At 38.0% G+C, this 21,168-nt stretch overlaps 1 protein-coding gene across 2 annotated transcripts in view; it reads right to left on the reverse strand.

The window, feature by feature from the left end:
* The window catches only part of abcb11b (ATP-binding cassette, sub-family B (MDR/TAP), member 11b), a 91,430-nt gene that overhangs the window by 51,888 nt on the left and 18,374 nt on the right, over nt 1–21,168 (reverse strand). For both annotated transcript variants that reach the window (XM_057830035.1, XM_057830034.1), the window contains exons 7-19: nt 20,724–20,811; nt 20,474–20,607; nt 20,230–20,401; nt 14,803–14,927; nt 12,980–13,154; nt 8,864–8,977; nt 8,660–8,770; nt 5,524–5,649; nt 5,007–5,210; nt 4,769–4,939; nt 2,219–2,420; nt 2,074–2,143; nt 1,876–1,996 (exon numbers count right to left, since the gene is read on the reverse strand). In XM_057830035.1, coding sequence (XP_057686018.1) covers nt 1,876–1,996; nt 2,074–2,143; nt 2,219–2,420; nt 4,769–4,939; nt 5,007–5,210; nt 5,524–5,649; nt 8,660–8,770; nt 8,864–8,977; nt 12,980–13,154; nt 14,803–14,927; nt 20,230–20,401; nt 20,474–20,607; nt 20,724–20,811 — 1,813 coding nt within the window. The remainder of the gene's footprint in view (nt 1–1,875; nt 1,997–2,073; nt 2,144–2,218; nt 2,421–4,768; nt 4,940–5,006; nt 5,211–5,523; nt 5,650–8,659; nt 8,771–8,863; nt 8,978–12,979; nt 13,155–14,802; nt 14,928–20,229; nt 20,402–20,473; nt 20,608–20,723; nt 20,812–21,168) is intronic.

Raw genomic sequence — 21,168 nt, forward strand, 5'->3', positions numbered from 1 at the left:
AGTACGACATCCCTGCTTCATGTCTACGTAGGATTTTTTTCATAGAGTATTCAATATAGTATACAGTCTCTGACAAAAAAAACTTGTCGCTTATCCATGTTGTAGAAACAATTGGTAATAACCTGACTTTTAATTATTCAATTGGTTTCAGAGATGGCTCATATGAAATTTAAGACCCTCCCAAATGATGTTGAATGTACAAAAATATTTTGTTTCACTGAAAAAAGATTGATCATTTAATGAAGACATAAAGGTCAAATTTTGGCAAGACAAAAGTTTTGTCGCCTACAGAAAGTAGTGTGAAAATTGAACAAAAATGTACTTCAAATACAAAATATGTTACATAACATAAGCGATTTAAGTAGTGGTGCTGTGCGATCCAAATTTAATATTTTGTATGACTTCCATGGACTTCACCAATGATTCATAAAATTTATTGATGAAGTCATTAGGAACGTCATAAAAAAGCAGTCTTGAATGCCTCCTCGAGTTCATCAACATTCTTGGGTTTCGTCTACCATGCTTCCTCTTTCATCCTACCCCAGACATGCTCAATGATGTTCATGTCTGGTGACTGGGTTGGCCAGTCCTGGAGGATCTTGAGCTTCTTTGCCTTGAGGAACTTTTTAGGTAGAGATTGATGTATGCGATGGAGCATCATCCTGCTGCAGAATTTGTTCCTTTTTATGGTTAAGAATGTAAGAGGCAGCTAAGATTTGTTGATATTTCAGACTATTTATGTTGCCTTCCACTCTGCAGATCTCTCACACACACCCATACTGGATGTAACCCCAGACCATGATTTTGGTAATGATGTAACCACCAAACTTCACTTATTTCTGAGTGAATCTCGGATCCATGCGGGCTCCAGTAGATCTCCTGCAATATTTGTGGCAACTGTAGTGTAATTCAATGGAAGAGTCATCGGAAAAATCCCCCTTTTGCCACTTTTCCAGCGTCTATCCTTTTGACAGGCTGTGGGCCTTGACAAATGCCACACATTTTTTAATTGTCTGCACCCTGAGAGATAAATATCAGCAAATCTTGGCTGCCTCTTACATTCCTAACCATAAAAAGGGACAAATTCTGCAGCAGGATGGTGCTCCATCGCATACTTCAATCTCTACCTCAAAGTTCCTCGAGGCAAAGAAGATCAAGATTGTTCAGGACTAGCCAGCCCAGTCACCAGACATGAACATCATTGAGCATGTCTGGGCAAGGATGGAAGAGGAAGCATGGAAGACGAAACCCAAGAATGTTGATGAACTCTGGGAGGCATGCAAGGCTGCTTTCTTTGATGTTCCTGATGACTTCATCAATAAATTTTATTAATCCTTGCCGAAGCCATGGAAGTCATACAAAATATTATATTTGGATCTCACAGCACCCCTACTTAATTCGCTTATGTTATGTATTTTTGTATTTGAAGCACATTTTTTGTTCAATTTTCACACTACTTTCTGTAGGCGACAAAACATTTGTCTTGCCAAAATTGGACCTTTATGTCTTCATTAAATGATAAAAAAAATTTCAGTGAAACATATTTTTTTATACATTCAACATCATTTGGAAGGGTCTTAGCTTTCATATGAGCCATTTCTGAAACCAATTGAAGAATTAAAAGTTAGGTAATTAGCAATTGTTTCTACAAAATGGATTAGCGACAAGACTTTTGTCACGGACTGTATAGTATTGATTAACTTAGCCATGCCTAGCGCAGGGGGAAAAAAACCTGTGTGTTTCTAACATACTGGCCAGATGATTCTGAAAAATACAGAGCGCCCACCCTTAACTTGTGTAGAAAAGCAAATTGCATGAAATGGCCATTCACCCACACATTTTATAAGAGGCCATCAAACCCACACACTTAACCACCTTTGATTTGTCTGCTTGAGACACAGCATAGGCTCTGGGGCTCAGCTCTCCAGCAATGGAAACGGAAGATTCTGGAATCAGGTTTGATAGCTGGGATCGGGACCTCTGGCGGATGGAGGCTCTGTCAAGCAAGAGAGTACCCAACCCAGTAGAGTTTTTTTAACAGTGTAAGTGGCAGACAAATAGGTGTTATGGTACCTCAGGCTGGCCCGGTAGCTGCCGGCTCTGGACAAGCTTAGCTTCTCTGGTGCATCTTCATTTTCCGCCACTGAGAATAACAAGGATTGTGAGTCGAAGACAAACTTGTGTGTGAAAATAATTTATAAGTCTAGCTAGAACCTACTTTGCCGAGCCTTCTCATTGAGGGCCTTGTCTCCTTGGCTTTGCAAGGTCACAAGTGTAAAGTAGACGCCCTTCCTCTCCAGTAGTTCCCCATGTTTGCCCCTCTCAACGGCCTGGCCGTGCTCAAAGCCCACAATCACATCAGCGTTCTTTATAGTGGACAGCCGGTGGGCAATAGAGATGGTGGTCCGTCCCATGCGCACCTTCAACATCAACGAGCATATTAAAAATACATTTTGGGAATAAAAGCCGCCCTGATGAAGAAAACACCCTCGCTTACTAGAAACACAAGCTAAAATTGTTACACTTGTTTGCCTTATTCATCAAAATGTTGACAGCGTACCGTATAGCAATTAATGAGTTTCAATGAATTGTTTTCCCCTTTAAATTATACAAGACGTCCTAATGAAACTCCCCTGATTAAAAATGTAGAATAAGCATGATCATCACATTTATTCTTTGGGCTAAACACAGCTGCAGCAAACAACACCTATGGATTTATCATTTTTATTTGTAAAACCAAGTAAAATTGATAGTCGGTGCATTGCCATTCACAATAGAGTAAGATTAGCAATTAGTATGGTTATGTTCTAACTGTTAAGGAGGAATAAATGATTAATGTTCTTCAATTAATGTTGCTGAAGATTAGCAATCCATTGATTGCATCAATTAATCTTTCTCCGAATGGTTTAAATTCCTGCTCTTTAGTGCCTGTTTGATTTTTAAAAAAAATTTGGGTAACACTTTATAATCACTAACTGTTATAACTAGTCAATACATCATTACTAAACTATTACTAAATGATATGATGTCGAATTGTTAAGTGTTTGTTAACAGTTTGCTGTGATGTATGGATGTTTAAATTCAGTCTATACTGTGTTTAGCACAAAAACTTTCCCAAATGGGTTTGTACAGTGCTGTTGTATTTTGCTTTTCTGCCATGGGATGGCTCAGTATGAGTGTTTCTATGCATTAAACAAAGTGTTCAGCTTTTCATATTTGGTGTTTCTTTGGTAAAGTGCAGCACACAGAAAGACCTATAGGTGGAGCAATCTTGAGTTACATAAATTTGATGTTTTAAATATCACGAAAAATTTCTGTATCTTGAACTTGTTCAAACTATTGGCTGCTCTTCAAAGTTTAGTAGATGGTTAGTACACTCGTAAGAACTGATTTTAAAGTGTTAATATATTAAGTATTAGTTATGAGGTTATAAACGTTGTTGGGACGTTATTCGTCATAACGTTCGACATTATAGCACTTATTCCTCATTTACCAACAATTAAGAAATGAGGTGTAGTTGCGACTTTAGAATAACATCCCAAAAACATAAATAAACTATTAACTGATACTTAAGAACTCATTAGTTAGTCAGTTACTAATTTCTTGTTAATGGTATATTGCTAATTTATAAGGTTTACATATAAATTAGTGATATACAGCTTAAAAGTCATTTATTACACATTAACTAGGGTTGTTCCGATCATGTTTTTTTGCTCCCGATCCGATCCCGATCGTTTTAGTTTGAGTATCTGCCGATCCCGATATTTCCCGATCCGATTGCTTTTTTTTTTTTGTGCTCCCGATTCAATTCCAAACATTCCCGATAATTTTTCCCGATCATATACATTTTGGCAACGCATTAAGAAAAAAATGAATAAAACTTGGACGAATATATACATTCAACATACAGTACATAAGTACTGTATTTGTTTATTATGACAATAAATCCTCAAGATGGCATTTACATTATTAACATTCTTTCTGTGAGAGGGATCCACAGATAGAAAGACTTGTAATTCTTAAAGGATAAATGTGACTTTGTATATTGTGACTAAATATTGCCATCTAGTGTATTTGTTGAGCTTTCAGTAAATGATACTGCAGCCATTTAACTTCTGCCCAAATGCATGATGGGAAGTGCAACCATGACTGTGCGTAGGGGCACCAATTGATATTTCTTCTCTGCTTTGGGAAAGAACATAGTGTGTTAAGAAAATGATCAACTACTACCTTTCTTCCCCACATTGCCTCCCACGTTATTTTTAATTGTTGAGAGAGGTATTGTAAGGCTTTATCCACATAAAAATGGCTCCAAAGGCTGTCAAAATTCTTTCTACTCATTATATGCTGCCTTTTAGCGCTATCTATAGGTAAAACGGCGTCTTTATAGATTGAACGCAACAATGCGTGAGTGGGTCGTGCAGCGCATGCGTTAATTATTTAGCGTGATTAATTTTAAAAAATTAATTACCGCCGTTAACGCAATACATTTGATAGCCCTACTTTAAGTCAAAACTACTCTGGATGAGTGTAAGACATTTTGTCTGTAACGTTAAATACAATTAGAAAACGATTTAAATAAAAAATATATATATATTAAAAGAAGGCATGTCCGATATTTTTTTGCCGATTCCGATACTTTGAAAATGACGTGATCGGACATCTTTAGTTATTAGCAATTGTTTCTACAAAATGGATAAGCGACAAGACGTTTGTCAGGGACTTTACATTTAAAAAAAAAAAAAAAACTGAAGGAGCTGATACCTACTTTATCGAGGGCTTCTTGTACCACTGCCTCACTTTCATTGTCCAGGGCAGAAGTGGCCATGTCAAGGAGCAGAATGCGAGGGTTCCTGACCAGTGCCCGGGCAATTGCAATTCGCTGCTTCTGACCGCCACTCATCTGACCACCTCCTTCACCTACTAGGGTGTTGAATTTCTGTGAAATCCAAGCAAATGACATTTTAACATGATGTAAGTCCTCCAAATGTTTATTGGATCCTCACCTGAGGCAAATCCATGATAAAGTTGTATGCGTTAGCTTCTTTGGTAGCAGTGATGATGTCATCCATTGAGACGCCAGGTCGACCGTAGCGTATATTCTCTGCAATTGTTGTGGCGAAGAGCACGGGCTCCTGTTCCACGATGCCGATTAGCGAGCGTAGCCACTGGATGTTCAAACCGCGGATGTCATGACCGTCCAGGGTCACCTGAGAAGTCGAGAGCAGCTGGTAAAACTCTTAAATGCTGCTGATTTTCTTTTTTCTTTTAACCCACCAAAATAATTCACTGAAATAAGAGGCTAGTTCTATTTGCCATTATAAAATTTGAGTGCTCAAATCTAGTAAAAAGGAAAAAATGAGGCTATGCCGACCAATTTTCAGAGTAATGAAACCGTTTATCATCTTCATTGGATGGTTATTTTTAAAATGACAAGAAGAGAAAAGCAATCTTCGGTCCCTGCATGCGTCAATAGCAGACAAATATTCTTGGTTGTGAATATGCTGTGTGTCTCGATCCTACCATGCCCTCTTTGGGGTCATAGAAGCGTTGAATGAGCTGGACAGCTGTGCTTTTCCCAGCTCCGCTCGGTCCAACAAAAGCAGTAGTCTCGCCCGACTTCACTATGACACTGAGTTTGTCCAAGATCTGAGCAGAAGATGACATAGTAGTGTTCCTTAATCAGTGCATTGTTTGTCTCTTTTGTTATTTTTTTAAATATATTTTAGAGAATATACAGTATTTCAAACAACATAGGTGGCAGAGTAGCAAAAAAAAAATCAAGAAAGAGTAGTTATACTTCAAAATAATACTACTAAAGTAGAAGTAAAAGTAGTCATCCAAAAAATTTACTCAAGTAAAAAACTAGGCCTACAAACAGTCTGAACGGGCCCTCGCTGTTGGGCGCAACTTGGATCTCACGCAGAGGCGTCGCGTCCCATTAGGGAAACCAGGCAATTGCCTAGGGCCCCCCAAGCCAGCAGGGCCCCGAGAGGGCCAACAGATTTAGCACACGCAGCTTTACAGCAGTGTCGCAGCGACAAGTGTAGTGAGTGTTTCAATACCATCATTTGGCAGATTATCTAACGACTGTTATCAATCCCAATCAGCACTACCCATCTCACGTAGATTATACATGTTTAAGAAAGTCCAATCAGCTATTAATACCACATGACAGGCCACCTCATTATTCAGGTGACTACTTAAAGAAATTGTGATTTTCCCCCCAAAAAAAGTCTATTAATGGGTCAATCGTATTCCTCGTCGAATACTCTATACGAAAAATATAACATATACAGTGGGGCAGATAAGTATTTAGTCAACCACTAATTGTGCAAGTTCTCCTACTTGAAGACATTAGAGAGGCCTGTAGTTGTCAACATGGGTAAACCTCAACCACAAGAGACAGAATGTGGGAAAAAAAACCCGGAAAATCACATTATTTGATTTTTAAAGAATTTATTTGCAAATCATGGTGGAAAATAAGTATTTGGTCAATACCAAAAGTTCATCTCAATACTTTTTAATGTACCCTTTGTTGGCAATAACGGAGGCCAAATGTTTTCTGTAACTCTTCACAAGCTTTTCACACACTGTTGCTGGTATTTTGACCCATTCCTCCATGCAGATCTCCTCTAGAGCAGCGATGTTTTGGGGCTGTCGTTGGGCAACACGGACTTTCAACTCCCTCCACAGATTTTCTATGAGGTTGAGATCTGGTAACTGGCTAGGCCACTCCAGGACCTTGAAATGCTTCTTACGAAGCCACTCCTTTGTTGCCCTGGCTGTGTGTTTGGGATCATTGTCATGCTAAAAGACCCAGCCACGTCTTATCTTCAATGCCCTTGCTGATGGAAGGAGATTTTCACTCAAAATCTCTCGATACATGGCCAAATTAATTCTTTCCTTTATACAGATCAGTCGTCCTGGTCCCTTTGCAGAAAAACAGCCCCTAAGCATGATGTTTCCACCCACATGCTTCACGGTGGGTATGGTGTTCTTCGGATGCAATTCAGTATTCTTTCTCCTCCAAACACAAGAACCTGTGCTTCTACCAAAAAATTCTATTTTGGTTTCATCTGACCATAACACATTCTCCCAGTCCTCTTCTGGATCATCCAAATGCTCTCCAGTGAACCGCAGAGGGGCCTGGACATGTACTGGCTTCACCAGGGGGACACGTCTGGCAGTGCAGGATTTGAGTCCCTGGCGGCGCATTGTGTTACTGATAGTAGCCTTTGTTACTGTGGTCCCAGCTCTCTGTAGGTCATTCACTAGGTCCCCCCGTGTGTTTCTGGGATTTTTGCTCACCGTTCTTGTTATCATTTTGATGCCACGGGGTGAGATCTTGAATGGAGCCCCAGATCGAGGGAGATTATCAGTGGTCTTGTATGTCTTTCATTTTCTAATAATTGCTCCCACAGTTGATTTCTTTACACCAAGCGTTTTACCTATTGCAGATTCAGTCTTCCCAGCCTGGTGCAGGTCTACAATTTTGTTTCTGGTGTCCTTCGACAGCTCTTTGGTCTTGGCCATCGTGGAATTTGGAGTGTGACTGACTGAGGTTTTGGACAGGTGTCTTTTATACCGATAATGAGTTAAAACAGGTGCCATTAATACAGGTAACGAGTGGAGCCTCGTTAGACATCGTTAGAAGAAGTTAGACCTCTTTGACAGCCAGAAATCTTGCTTATTTGTAGGTGAGCAAATACTTATTTTCCACTCCAATTTTGAAATAAATTCTTTAAAAATCAAACAAAACTTTGGCACCCGCCCAGGTCAGGCCTGTGAATGCAAACTAACTTTGGATGTCATATGTCTCATGAAAAGTTACTCAAGTAAATGTCACGCGTAACTACCCACCTCTGCAAACGATACGGTCAAGAAAACTATAAAAGTGCAAAAGAGAATGAATAGATTAAACACGAAAGGGCAGAAGCACCATTTATAGGTGTAAAACTGGTGGCCCTAGGACCAGATCTGGCCCACCATAACATTTTGTGTCGTCCGCGAAAGTTAATCATGTGCATTCACTTCATGTTTCTCGCTACAATAAAATTCAATTTTTGTTGGCCTCACTGAAAGAATTTGCTCTCTTTTGCCTTTGTTTTTAAACAATTTTTTAAATAGAGACAGTAGTAGTAATAATAGTAGTAGTAGTTTTTAGTAAAAATAATCAATTTTACTGTTCCCTCCACCCTTTTTTAAACCAACTTAACAAAAAAAAGACAAAGTCTAAATTATAATAATTACTATTTTTTTCCCCTTTTTATTCTTTTTTTAATGTAAAAATAGCTCAAAACAAAATTTAGAAGCAAATATTTGCACTCTAGTGGCTCAAAAAAGAGGATTTGGATAATAATTAGTCGACAATATATATATTCTTCATCAGAATTTAAAATAAAACTGAAAAAAATAATAATATTTACAGTATTATAGTAATCAGGATAAAACGTAAATGTAAAAATGTCAATAAATGTTGAAAAATGAAAAATATAAGTGATTGTTTGCTATAATAAGGCTCACAAAAGATACTTTGAATCATTTTCATTCACATGACCATGTACATGCACAAAAATGTAAAACTTTGCTCATTCTAAATACTTGTATTAAGGTTTTAAAAAAAAAAAAAAAAAAAAAAAAAAGAAAAGTTAAATACCTTAACTTCAGGCCGGGAAGGGTAGTGGAAAGTCACATTGTGAAATTCAATATCACCTTTGACTCTATCAAGTTTATATCCTGCTTCGGATAAACAGTCAATCTCTGGCTCCTGAGAGAGGGTAAAAGAAAATAAAAAACAAGGCTTGTTAACGGTGGATCGACTTTGATGGATGACAATATTAGAACAAAAAACATTTCTTACCCTTTCTATGGTTTCAAAAATGATAGTGGCAGCTCCACGGCCTGCAGCAAATGCCTCCAGACATGGAGAGGCCTGTCCCAAATTCATGGCTGCTATCAAAACACCAAAAAATACCTGTAAGGACAAAAAGGCCCGAAAAGGTTATACTATAGCCAGCAAAATAGCATTGATGAACCTGTTATAAGGACACTCATTTAACTTATTGGTTGCTATTGACGGCGCTAGACATCACATCCATTTTGACTGACCACATTCACAGCCCCCCATATAGTTTTAAATAAATTGGACGTCCATCTTTGTCAATGCCTTAAATTTATGGCACGTTATAAAGTAAAAAATAAAATAAAATTAATAATTAAAAAACACTCAACTTTAGAGTGATTGGGGGCCATAACCAGAGTGTATTTTTGATGTAACTCACTTTGATTTTAGTCATTTTGTTTTTATGAACATTTAAAGTTTTGTTTATTCATAAAAATACCAGACTATATCAAAATAATATTTTACAATATATAAAAATGATACGGAGTTTAATAATGTGTACAGTCCCTGACAAAATTCTTGTCGCTTATCCATTTTGTAGAAATAATTGCTAATAACCTGACTTTTAATTATTCAATTGGTTTCAGAAATGGCTCATATGAAAGCAAAGACCCTCCCAAATGATGTTGAATGTACAAAAATAAATTTGTTTCACTGAAAAATATTTATCATTTAATGAAGACATAAAGGTCCAATTTTGGCAAAACAAAAGTTTGTGGCCTACAGAAAGTAGTGTGAAAATTGAACAAAAATATGTTACATTACATTAGCGAATTTAGTGGTGCTGTGAGATCCAAATGTAATATTTTGTATGACTTCCATGGGCTTAAAGGACTGCATCCATGCGGTTCTGCAAGGATTCATACAATTTATTGATGAAGTCATCAGGAACATCAAAGAAAGCAGTCTTCCATGCCTCCCAGAGTTCCTCAACATTCTTGTGTTTTGTCTTAATATATAACCGGGATAACTGATAAACTAAGTAACTAAACTATAATACGCGGTCTGACGACCTACAAACACACAAAGAAATGCGTGGTTTATTCATTTCGGATCACTGTTTCGGTTCATTGTGGGAAAGCAAATGGGAAACACCATTATGGAGGGCGCGGACAGTAATTGCGTACTGAATGGAACCAAACTTCACACATATATCTTATATATCTACCTAAAGACGAACAAAAATAGCCTTGTGGAGGAGAAATTTAAAAAAATAACCATTATGCGATGGACCATTCTATACATATATATATATATATATATATATATATATATATATATATATATATATATATATATATATATATATATATATATATATAAATTAGGGCTGTCAAACGATTAAAATTTTTAATCGAGTTAATTACAGCTTAAAAATTAATTTATCGTAATTAATCGCAATTAATCGCAATTCAAACCATCTCTAAAATATGCCATGTTTTTCTGTAAATTATTGTTGGAATGGAAAGATAAGACACACGACGGATAGAAACATACAACATACTGTACATAAGTACTGTATTTATTTATTGTAACAATAAATCCACAAATGCCATTATTAACATTCTTTCTGTTAAAGTGATCCACGGATAGAAAGACTTGTAGTTCTTAAAAAGATAATTGTTATATTTACAAGTTATAGTAATTTTATATTAAAACCCCTGTGTCCACTCGCCTTTACCGTATAACATATATCTGTACATATCTTACCCAAAATACAACAAGAGACACATAATTGCCACTAAAAGAAAGAAAACTTACCGAAATATGTGTGGAGAACAAATAGCAATTTGCATTGCATTGTGAATACAGCATAAACGTCTCACAACTACTAATTCTCCCACGTTTAGAAGAAATAACATGAGTATGGAACGGCGCTGCCCCCAAGCGGCCGGTGGCATTTTCTTCACTCTTAATGTCCATAAACGGCCTCATTGTAATCTGTTTGAGGCAATATGCGAGCGGGTCATTTAGTGCATGCGTTAATTGCGTCAAATATTTTAACGTGATTAATTTAAAAAAATTAATTAACGCCTGTTAATGCGATAATTTTGACAGCCCTAATATATATATATATATATATACACACACACACACACACACACACACACACACACACATACATACCTGTCCAACTGCTCGTTAACACTTAATTTCTAATCAGCCAATGAAATGGCAGCAACTCAGTGCCTTTAGGCATGTAGACATGGTTTAAGACAATCTCCTGCAGTTCAAACTGAGCATCAGTATAGGGAAGAAAGGTGATTTGAGTGACTTTGAACGTGGCATAGTTGTTGGTGCCAGAAGGGCTGGTCTGAGTAATTCAGAAACTGCTGATCTACTGGGATTTTCACGCACAACCATCTCTAGGGTTTACAGAGAATGGTCTGAAAAAGAAAAAATATCCAGTGGGCGGCAGTTCTGTGGGTGGGAATTCCTTGTTGATGCCAGAGGTCAGAGGAGAATGGCCAGACTGGTTCGAGCTGATAGAAAGGCAACAGTGACTCAAATAACCACCCGATACAACCAAGGTAGGCAGAAGAGCATCTCTGAACGCACAGTGTGTCGAACTTTGAGGCAGATGGGCAACAGCGGCAGAAGACCACGCCGGGTGCCACTCCTTTCAGCTAAGAACAGGAAGCTGAGGCTACAATTTGCACAAGTTCATCGAAATTGGACAATAGAAGATTGGAAAAACGTTGCCTGGTCTGATGAGTCTCAATTTCTGCTGCGGCATTCGGATGGTAGGGTCAGAATTTGGCGTCAACAACATGAAAGCATGGATCCATCCTGCCTTGCATCAACGGTTCAGGCTGCTGGTGGTGGTGTAATGGTGTGGGGAATATTTTCTTGGCACTCTTTGGGCCCCTTGGTACCAATTGAGCATCGTTGGAACGCCACAGCCTACCTGAGTATTGTTGCTGACCATGTTCATCCCTTTATGACCACAATGTACCTAACTTCTGATGGCTACTTTCAGCAGGATAATGGGCCATGTCATAAAGGTGGAATCATCTCAGACTGGTTTCTTGAACATGACAATGAGTTCACTGTACTCAAATGGCCTCCACAGTCACCAGATCTCAATCCAATAGAGCATCTTTGGGATGTGGTGGAACGGGAGATTCGCATCATGGATGTGCAGCCGACAAATCCGCACCAACTGTGTGATGCCATCATGGCAATATGGACCAAACTCTCTGAGGAATGCTTCCAGCACCTTGTTGAATCTATGCCACGAAGAATTGAGGCAGTTCTGAAGGCAAAAGGGGGTCCAACCCGTTACTAGCATGGTGTACCTAATAAAGTGGCCGGTGAGTGTATGTATGTATATATATATATATATATATATATATATATATATATATATATATATATGTACATATGTCAATGAGCAAAGTGACGTGATGCGTGCGGTACACTATTGCCATGCTTTGTGCTAAAATGGGAACAGGAGCACTTCAGGGGCCAATCAAATTAGAGGTAGGGCCAGCGCCCCTGTGGCCACACCCCTAAAACCGCTCCTGCAGATGACTTTAATACCCGTTATACAGTGCTCACACTGTCGATTCATGAGTAATGATTCAAATAAAATTAGAAGCATTTGAGCTAGAAAAGCAAGATTTTTCAAAATTGAAAAATGTTATAAAATGATGTTATACTGTCAAAAATTGTTTCTTTTTTTTTCTTTTTAACTCCCTCTTTATTCCCGCTGCATCTTGCTAAGTAAAAGGCAAATCTCACCCTGGTACTATAGCACATATTAAAGTTTAACAAGACCTTAAGGGAAATGTAATGATCCATTACAAGGGTGGCCAACTTGATGAACACCGCAGGGCTACAAATGGTTGATTCATTTCCCTCAGGGGCTGATAATTTTCTTAATGAGCAGCACAGCAGCAGAAGTACATTAGAAAACTACCAATAATTACTACTAGAAATGGATTATAAACATTCATGCATTCAAATTAATTTCCTTTACAATGCTGGTATACATGACTTAACTTCTTCTTTGCCTGACCCATTAGTTTGGGGGCCAACGCTCTGTATTCTCATATGTTGACAACATCTTACCTGCAAAAGCGTCCCTGGTGAGTATTCCTCTGTGTCCACCACAAGACTGGAACCATACCAGAAAGCCAGACCATAGCACAGAAAGATAATTAGCCACATGTATCCAGTGAAAAAGCCCATGATCAAACCCTTCCTGATGCCCCAGCGCTGTGCTGATATAAGGTTTTTGTCATACCTGGAAGGAACAGGAGAAGGTTACTACATAACAAATTAACTCCGAACTTAACATCTATTCATACTTTTTTTTTCTTTTTCTTTTTTTAAATATGCATCACTCCAAGCGCTTGGTGCACTGTACTACAGTCCCTGACAAAAGTCTTGTCGCTTATCCATTTTGTAGAAACGATTGCTAATAACCTGACTTTTGATTATTCAATCAGTTTCAGAAATGGCTCATATGAAAGCTAAGACCCTCCCAAATGATGTTGAATGTACAAAAATATATTTGTTTCACTGAAAAAAGATTTATCATTTAATGAAGACATAAAGGTCAAATTTTGGCAAGACAAAAGTTTTGTCGCCTACAGAAAGTAGTATGAAAATTTAACAAAAAATGTACTTCAAATACAAAAACATGTTACATAACATAAGCGAATTAAGTAGTGGTGCTGTGAAATCCAAATTTATTATTTTGTATGACTTCCATGGGCTTCGGCAAGGATTCATACAATTTATTGATGAAGTCATCAGGAACATTAAAGAAAGCAGTCTTGCATGCCTCCCAGAGTTCATCAACATTCTTGGGTTTCGTCTTCCATGCTTCCTCTTTCATCCTTCCCCAGACATGCTCAATGATGTTCATGTCTGGTGACTGGGCTGGCCAGTCCTGGAGGATTTTGATCTTATCTGCCTTGAGGAACTTTGAGTTAGAGATTGAAGTATGCGATGGAGCAACATCCTGCTGCAGAATTCGTCCCTTTTTATGGTTAGGAATGTAAGAGGCAGCTAAGATTTGTTGATTTGCGGTTATTTGCAGTTACTGTGGTGTAATTCAATGGAAGATTCATTTGAAAAATCTACCTTTTGCCAAAAAACATTGAAGTTTGGTGGCAGGATGGCTGCATCGCATACTTCAATCTCTACCTCAAAGTTCCTCAAGGCAAAGAAGATCAAGATCCTCCAGGACTGGCCAGCCCAGTCACCAGACATGAACAGGATGCAAGGGAGCATGGAAGACGAAACCCAAGAAGGTTGATGAACTCTGGGGAGCATGCATGACTGCTTTCTTTGATTTTCCTGATGACTTCATCAATAAATTGTATTAATCCTTGCCGAACTGCATGGATGCATTCCTTCAAGCCCATGGAAGTTGTTACAAAATATTAAATTTGGATCCCACAGCACCACTACTGAATTTGCTTATGTTATGTAACATATTTTTGTATTTTAAGTACATTTTTTGTTCAATTTTCACACTACTTTCTGTATGCGACAAAACTTTTGTCTTGCCAAAATTTGACCTGTAGGTCTTCATTAAATGATAAATCTTTTTTCAGTGAAACAAATATATTTTTGTACATTCAACGTCATTTGGGAGGTTCTTGGCTTTCATATGAGCCATTTCTGAAACAAATTGAATAATTAAAAGTCAGGTTATTAGCAGTTGTTTCTACAAAATGGATAAGCGACAAGACTTTTGTCAGGGACTGTAGATTATTAATAAATTCTGTATACAATCACAACCTATTATGGAATAGAATAGCCCTTTATTATTATTATTATACACTATATACTGTTAGCGAATGAGGCTAGCGGACTACTGACTTTTGTCAGGGACTGTATACATATTAATTATAAGTTTGTCCAGTGTTTAAATTGCATACCGTTGGACTTCTTTTTTTTCTCCGCCAAAAGCGGCCACCGTTCTGATCGAGGAGAGGACTTCGTCTGCAATGGCTCCAGCTTTAGCATAGGCCTGCAGCTCCATGCCTGTTAGCTTAGCCACAAACTGGACCCAAAATAAGCAGAAAAGAAGTCAATTCATGTCGAGCCAAAGATTTTTCAAGAAGCTACATTTCCTCCAAGTATGAAATTGAGGTACAGTTCAGTTTTAGAGTGTATGGTTTGGAAAGGTAAACCCAGATCTTCTTTGTATTGGATGCAGAGGTGGGTAGTGATGAGTAATCTGATGCGTTCATTTTTCCAAACCAGTAATCTGATTAAAGTAAGTTTCCTTAGTGTCTCTGCATTACTTTTTGTTGTTGCCTCATAATGTATGTACGATTAAGAATATCGTAGTCAAGTACGAAGAGCATTTTGAATAGAAAATGTTAGAGTGGTTCTCACTACGTGTTCGTTTCCATGGAAACCGCTCATGGCTCTTCCTGTTTTGGTCTCGAGTCATACGCGCTAAGTGTTTCGGGACTGATGTGTGCCAGCGCGAATGCACATTCATCATATTCGTGTTGCCGGGAGGTGACATGTTTGTTTAGCATCTTTGGGATGTGTTGAAAGCCCAATTGAGTGTAAAGTGCTTAGTTGCCACCATGTTTTATGGCCAACTTGCGTGTATGTACGGCACACTTCCAGGTTGTGCGCGCGCATCCACGCCCGCCCTGTCCTTTGTGCACTGCGTTCATTCATTTGTGTGTTGTTGATTATTGTTCAGTCAATTTGCATTGTTTTATATTGGCACTGATATGCTGTTAACACTAACCCGAGATTCCGAATTTTTCACATGAGGCTTCATATTCGAGTTATCAGGGTTTAATTAGTCGGTGGAGTTGATTTCAACAAGTTCCATGCAGTTTGTCAATTATTTGTTCTTTTCAGGGCTCCGGAGTGCTTAAGTTAGCACGTGTCAATGGTGGTTCAAATCAACACCATCGACTAATTAAACCTCCAATAACTCAAACCCTCTTTAAATTCAATTATCGGAAAGTCAGTTACATTTTTCTGTTGCCATTCTTATGGTGAGGCAGCAAAGGGAGAAAAATTGGTAAAAAATATTCGATAAATTACTTTTAAAGTAACTTAGTTACTTTAATAATAAAGTAATCAAAGAAGTAGATTACTTTGTGGAGACGTAATCAAAAATTAAATTACTTTTTCAAGCAATCTGTGACAACACTGGTAGTAAGCATTACATTTGCTCTGTTACATTTGAATAGCTTTTGAAGAGAAATGTGCTTTTAATTGTAGTTTTACCACAATACAATTATCTTTAACTTGAGTAGATTTGTGAAGAAGAAATGCTACTCTTACTCCGCTACTTTGGGCGACATTTGAGACATTGTTCCTCTTATTTCTCCACACTGGATTTTACTTTATTTTTTGGCTCTACCAGTTACACCAATGAGACGTTGCAACAATAATCATCTCCATTATTCCCATCAGACGTAACAATAAGGTCACATGACCACACAAAAGTTTGTAGTTGGAAGTCCTATGATCACACCGGCGTGTTTAATCATGTGGCGTCTTTAGAGCACCGCAAAAAATAAAATATTTCACGTAGAGCGCCGCTGTCAACCTCGATACCAGTTTTGATTTGGCATTGATAGATCACAGAAAACTGAGATATGAGTGTTTTAATTTCATGATAGGACATATGTTTTCTCCACTCATCGCTTTGAATGGGGATGTTTCATTTCTGGAGATTTTTCTAGTCCGAATTTGATTACCGTATTGGCCCGAATATAAGACGGTGTCTTTTGCATTGAAATAAGACTGAAAAAGAGGGGTCATCTTATATTCGCGGTCTAGACATTATACACATTCACGACGCTAGATGGCGCCAGATATCATTGAAGCGATGTTCTGTCATGAAAGATCTCAGCTACTCTTTTGAGTTTAACCAGTTTGCATTATTTTATTGCAATGTTTTTCCTTATTCAGATTTGTTTCAAGACTACAGTTACAGTTGGACTCCACTTTGATGGTTAATGAAGTTATTGCAATTTTGTTGTTTTATCACAATAGATTGGTTTATTTACATTTCAAAAACCAGAAGCCATTCATTTATGAATGTGATTGCACTTTAGTTTACATATCTAAATGTTCAGATATTAAGATTTGAAAGAGGCAAAATAACATGCTTTTTCTCTCAAATATATTGTTACAATCATTTGTTTCAGATGTACTGTAATTATTTTCTGTATAAAAATTAATTTGCTGTTCAAAAAGTCTTTTTTCAAACATGAGTCTTGAAAAAGAGGGGGTCGTCTTATAATCAGGGCCGTCTTATATTCGGGCCAATACGGTATTATTTTTTTCCCTGTTTTTTGGCCTAAAATGGTCATGTATAGTAAAGTCAAATAATAACAGGTCATATAGTTGACGTGCTGAGCAAAAAAAAAATACCTCCTTAAAAAAAAAAAAATCTGACAGTTAATTATTACTTGAGTATTCTTTTCACTTCCCGACTTGTACTCGAGTATTTTTTTGTATGACTCCTTTTACTTATACTTGAGTACCGTATTTTTCAGACTATAAGTCGCAGTTTTTTTCATAGTGTGGCTGGGGGTGCGACTTATACTCTGGAGCGACTTATGTGTGAAATTGTTAACACATTATAATATCATTTTACATGTTATTTTGGTGTTTTGGAGAGACACTGATGGTTTGGTAAACTTGTTAGCATGTTCTTTATGCTATAGTTATCTGAATAACTCTTAATAACTGTGTTACGTTAACATACTGGCCACGTTTGCATTTCGTTGTTCATGCATCATGTAATTATTATCATACTGTACACTTATTCAGCTTGTTGTTCTGTATCGTATTTTTATATTAAATTGCCTTTCAAGATGACATATCTGTTGTATGTGTTGTATTTTATCAAGTAAATTTCCCTCCAAAATGCGACTTATACTCCAGTGTGACTGATATACAGTGCCCTCCATAATTATTGGCACCCCTGATTAAGATGTGTTTTTTTAGCTTCTAATATATATATATTTTTTAATTCAAATAATATGGGACCTTAATGGAAAAAAAGAGAAAAATCCAACCTTCAATACAAGTGCATTTATTCAGTGGGGGAAAAATCCCACATAAAGAAATAATTATTTGACATCAAATAATGTGTGTCACAATTATTAGCACCCCTAGTGTTAATACTTTGTGCAACCCCATTTTGCCAATAAAACAAGGTCTGGGGACTGAGATGGCCATGGGAGGAGCTTGATTTTGTGTCTGGTGAACCATTTCTGTGTAGATTTGGCCATATGTATAGGGTCATTGTCTTGCTGAAAGACCCTGTGACGACCCATCTTCAGCTTTCGGGCAGAGAGCAACAGATTTTGATTTAAAATGTCCTGGTATTTCAAAGCATTCATGATGCCATGGACCCTAACAAGGTTCCCAGGGCCTTTAGAAGCGAAAGAGCCCCACAGCATCACTGACCCACCCCCATACTTCACAGTGGGTATGAGGTGCTTTTCAGCATGCGCATCTTTCGTGGCACGCCAGACCCACTTAGAGTGTTTGGTCAGATGACACCAAGATTAAGCTTTTTGGCAACAAACACTCTAAGTGGATCTGGCGTGCCACGAAAGCTGAAAAGCACCTCATACCCACTGTGAAGTATGAGGGTGGGTCAGTGATGCTGTGGGGCTGTTTCACTTCCAAAGGCCCTGGGAACCTTGTTAGGGTGCATGGCATCATGAATGCTTTGAATTACCAGGACATTTTAACTCAAAATCTGTTGCCCTCTGCCCGAAAGCTGAAGATGGGTCATCACTGGGTCTTTCAGCAAGACAATGACCCTAAACATATGGCCAAATCTACACAGAAATGGTTCACCAGACACAAAATCAAGCTCCTCCCATGGCCATCTCAGTCCCCAGACCTTGTTTTGTTGGCAAAAGGCAAAGTATTAACACCAGGGGTGCTAATAATTGTGACACACATTATTTGATGCCAAATATATATTTATTTATGTGGGATTTTTTCCCCACTGAATAAATGCACTTGTATTGAAGGTTGGATGTTTCTCTTTTTTTCCATTAAGGTCCCATATTATTTGAATTAAAAAAATATATATTAGAAGCTAAAAAACACATCTTAACCAGGGGTGCCAATTAGGGTTGTTCCGATCATGTTTTGTTGCTCCCGATCCGATCCCGATCGTTTTAGTTTGAGTATCTGCCGATCCCGATATTTCCCGATCCGATTGCTGTTGTTTTGCTCCCGATTCAATTCCAATCATTCCCGATAATTTTTCCAGATCATATACATTTTGGCAATGCATTAAGAAAAAAATGAATACAACTCGGACGAATATATACATTCAACATACAGTACATAAGTACTGTATTTGTTTATTATGACAATAAATCCTCAAGATGGCATTTACATTATTAACATTCTTTCTGTGAGAGGGATCCAAGGATAGAAAGACTTGTAATTCTTAAAGGATAAATGTGACTTTGTATATTGTGACTAAATATTGCCCTCTAGTGTATTTGTTGAGCTTTCAGTAAATGATACTGCAGCCATTTAACTACTGCCCAAATGCATGATGGGAAGTGCAACCATGACTGTGCATAGGGGCACCAATTGATATATCTTCTCTGCATTGGGAAAGAACATAGGGTGTTAAGAAAAATATCAATTACTACCTTACTTCCCCACATTGCCTTCCACGCTATTTATAATTGTTGAGAGAGGTATTGTAAGGCTTTATCCACATGAAAAATGGCTCCAAAGGCTGTCAAAATTCTCTCTACTCATTATACGCTGCCTTTTAGCACTATCTATAGGTAAAACGGCGTCTTATAGATTGAACGCGACAATGCGTGAGAGGGTCGTGCAGCGCATGCGTTAATTATTTAACGTGATTAATTTAAAAAAATTAATTACCGCCATTAAAGCAATAAATTTGATAGCCCTACTTTAAGCCAAAACTACTCTGGATGAGTGTAAGACTTTTTGTCTGTAACGTTAAATACAATTAGAAAACGATTTCAATAAAAAATATATCTATATTAAAAAAAGGCATGTCCAATATTTTTGATTCCGATACTTTGAAAATGACGTGATCGGACCGGATCGATCATCTTTAGTGCCAATAATTATGGAGGGCACTGTATGTTTTTTTCCTCTTCGTTGGGCATTTTACAGCTGGTGCGACTTATACTCAGGTGCGACTTATAGTCCAAAAATACAGTAATATTATTTTGAAATAGCACTACTTCTACTTGAATAGAGTTAAAATATTTGGTTACTCTACCCACCCCTGGTTGGCTGCCCAAAAAATGTGTGTTAAACATGAGGATGCAAGAGCACGCTGAGGTTGAGATTCTCACCAGAGCCATCAGGCCTGCTCCAACGCCAATTAGTGGACTTGCTGCCACAATCACAAGCGTCAACTTCCATCCTTTCACGAAGCCGATGCAGAAGCCACACACAAAGGTGGTAAAACGCTGCATGAAAATGGCGACTTGGTCTGCAATGGCGTCGTTGATCTTGTTGATGTCACTGCATTGTCACAGATGTGACATCATGCAGTCAATTTCGGCCAACACTGAGCTAACACTGCGACCAACTCACTCAGACATGCGAGTATTGAGCTCTCCCACCGAAGTGCAGTCGAACCAGCCTATCTCCATCCTCATCACTTTGCTGAAGTAGATTTTCCTTATGAGCTGGATCTGCTTGGCAGCAGCAGTCACCCACAGTGAGATCTGTCGCAAAGAAAATCGATATCCTTGACCAGTGGCCTTCAAGGGTGCTTTCAAATTTGTCATTGTATTGTTGGTTTGAAAGAGCACCTATACGGTATTGACACAAGGTTACTAACCTGAAAGTATCCCAAAATGAATACAGCAGCTCCAATTCCAACATAATAGAAGGCAAATTTGGTCATTTCGTATTCGATATCGAGTATCCTGAAAAATCACCACATAGTCAGGAAATGCCAACAATAAGACAACCTTGTACAGCGGTATTTTCTGGACTATAAGTCTTTTTCCTAGCATGACTGGGCTTGCAACCTATACTCAAGTGTGAATTTTAAATTTATGTTTTGCGATAAAGGACGCTCTAGGTTTGCCCTCTACTTCAAACGTTGCAGTAGTTGTTCAGAAGTGATAAAGTAGATAAAGACATAGACTTCATAATGATATTAATTGCGCCACACTTTCAAGTAGGGGGCCATCCCACAATCCGCTTAGTTATTCGCAGTCAGTCGCAGTGACACATGCAGCGATCCAACGCCTGATTCAGGTTGGAAAAAGTACGAAAAC

The sequence above is a fragment of the Corythoichthys intestinalis genome, chromosome 2 (assembly GCF_030265065.1).
Source record: "Corythoichthys intestinalis isolate RoL2023-P3 chromosome 2, ASM3026506v1, whole genome shotgun sequence".
Lineage (NCBI taxonomy): Eukaryota > Metazoa > Chordata > Actinopteri > Syngnathiformes > Syngnathidae > Corythoichthys > Corythoichthys intestinalis.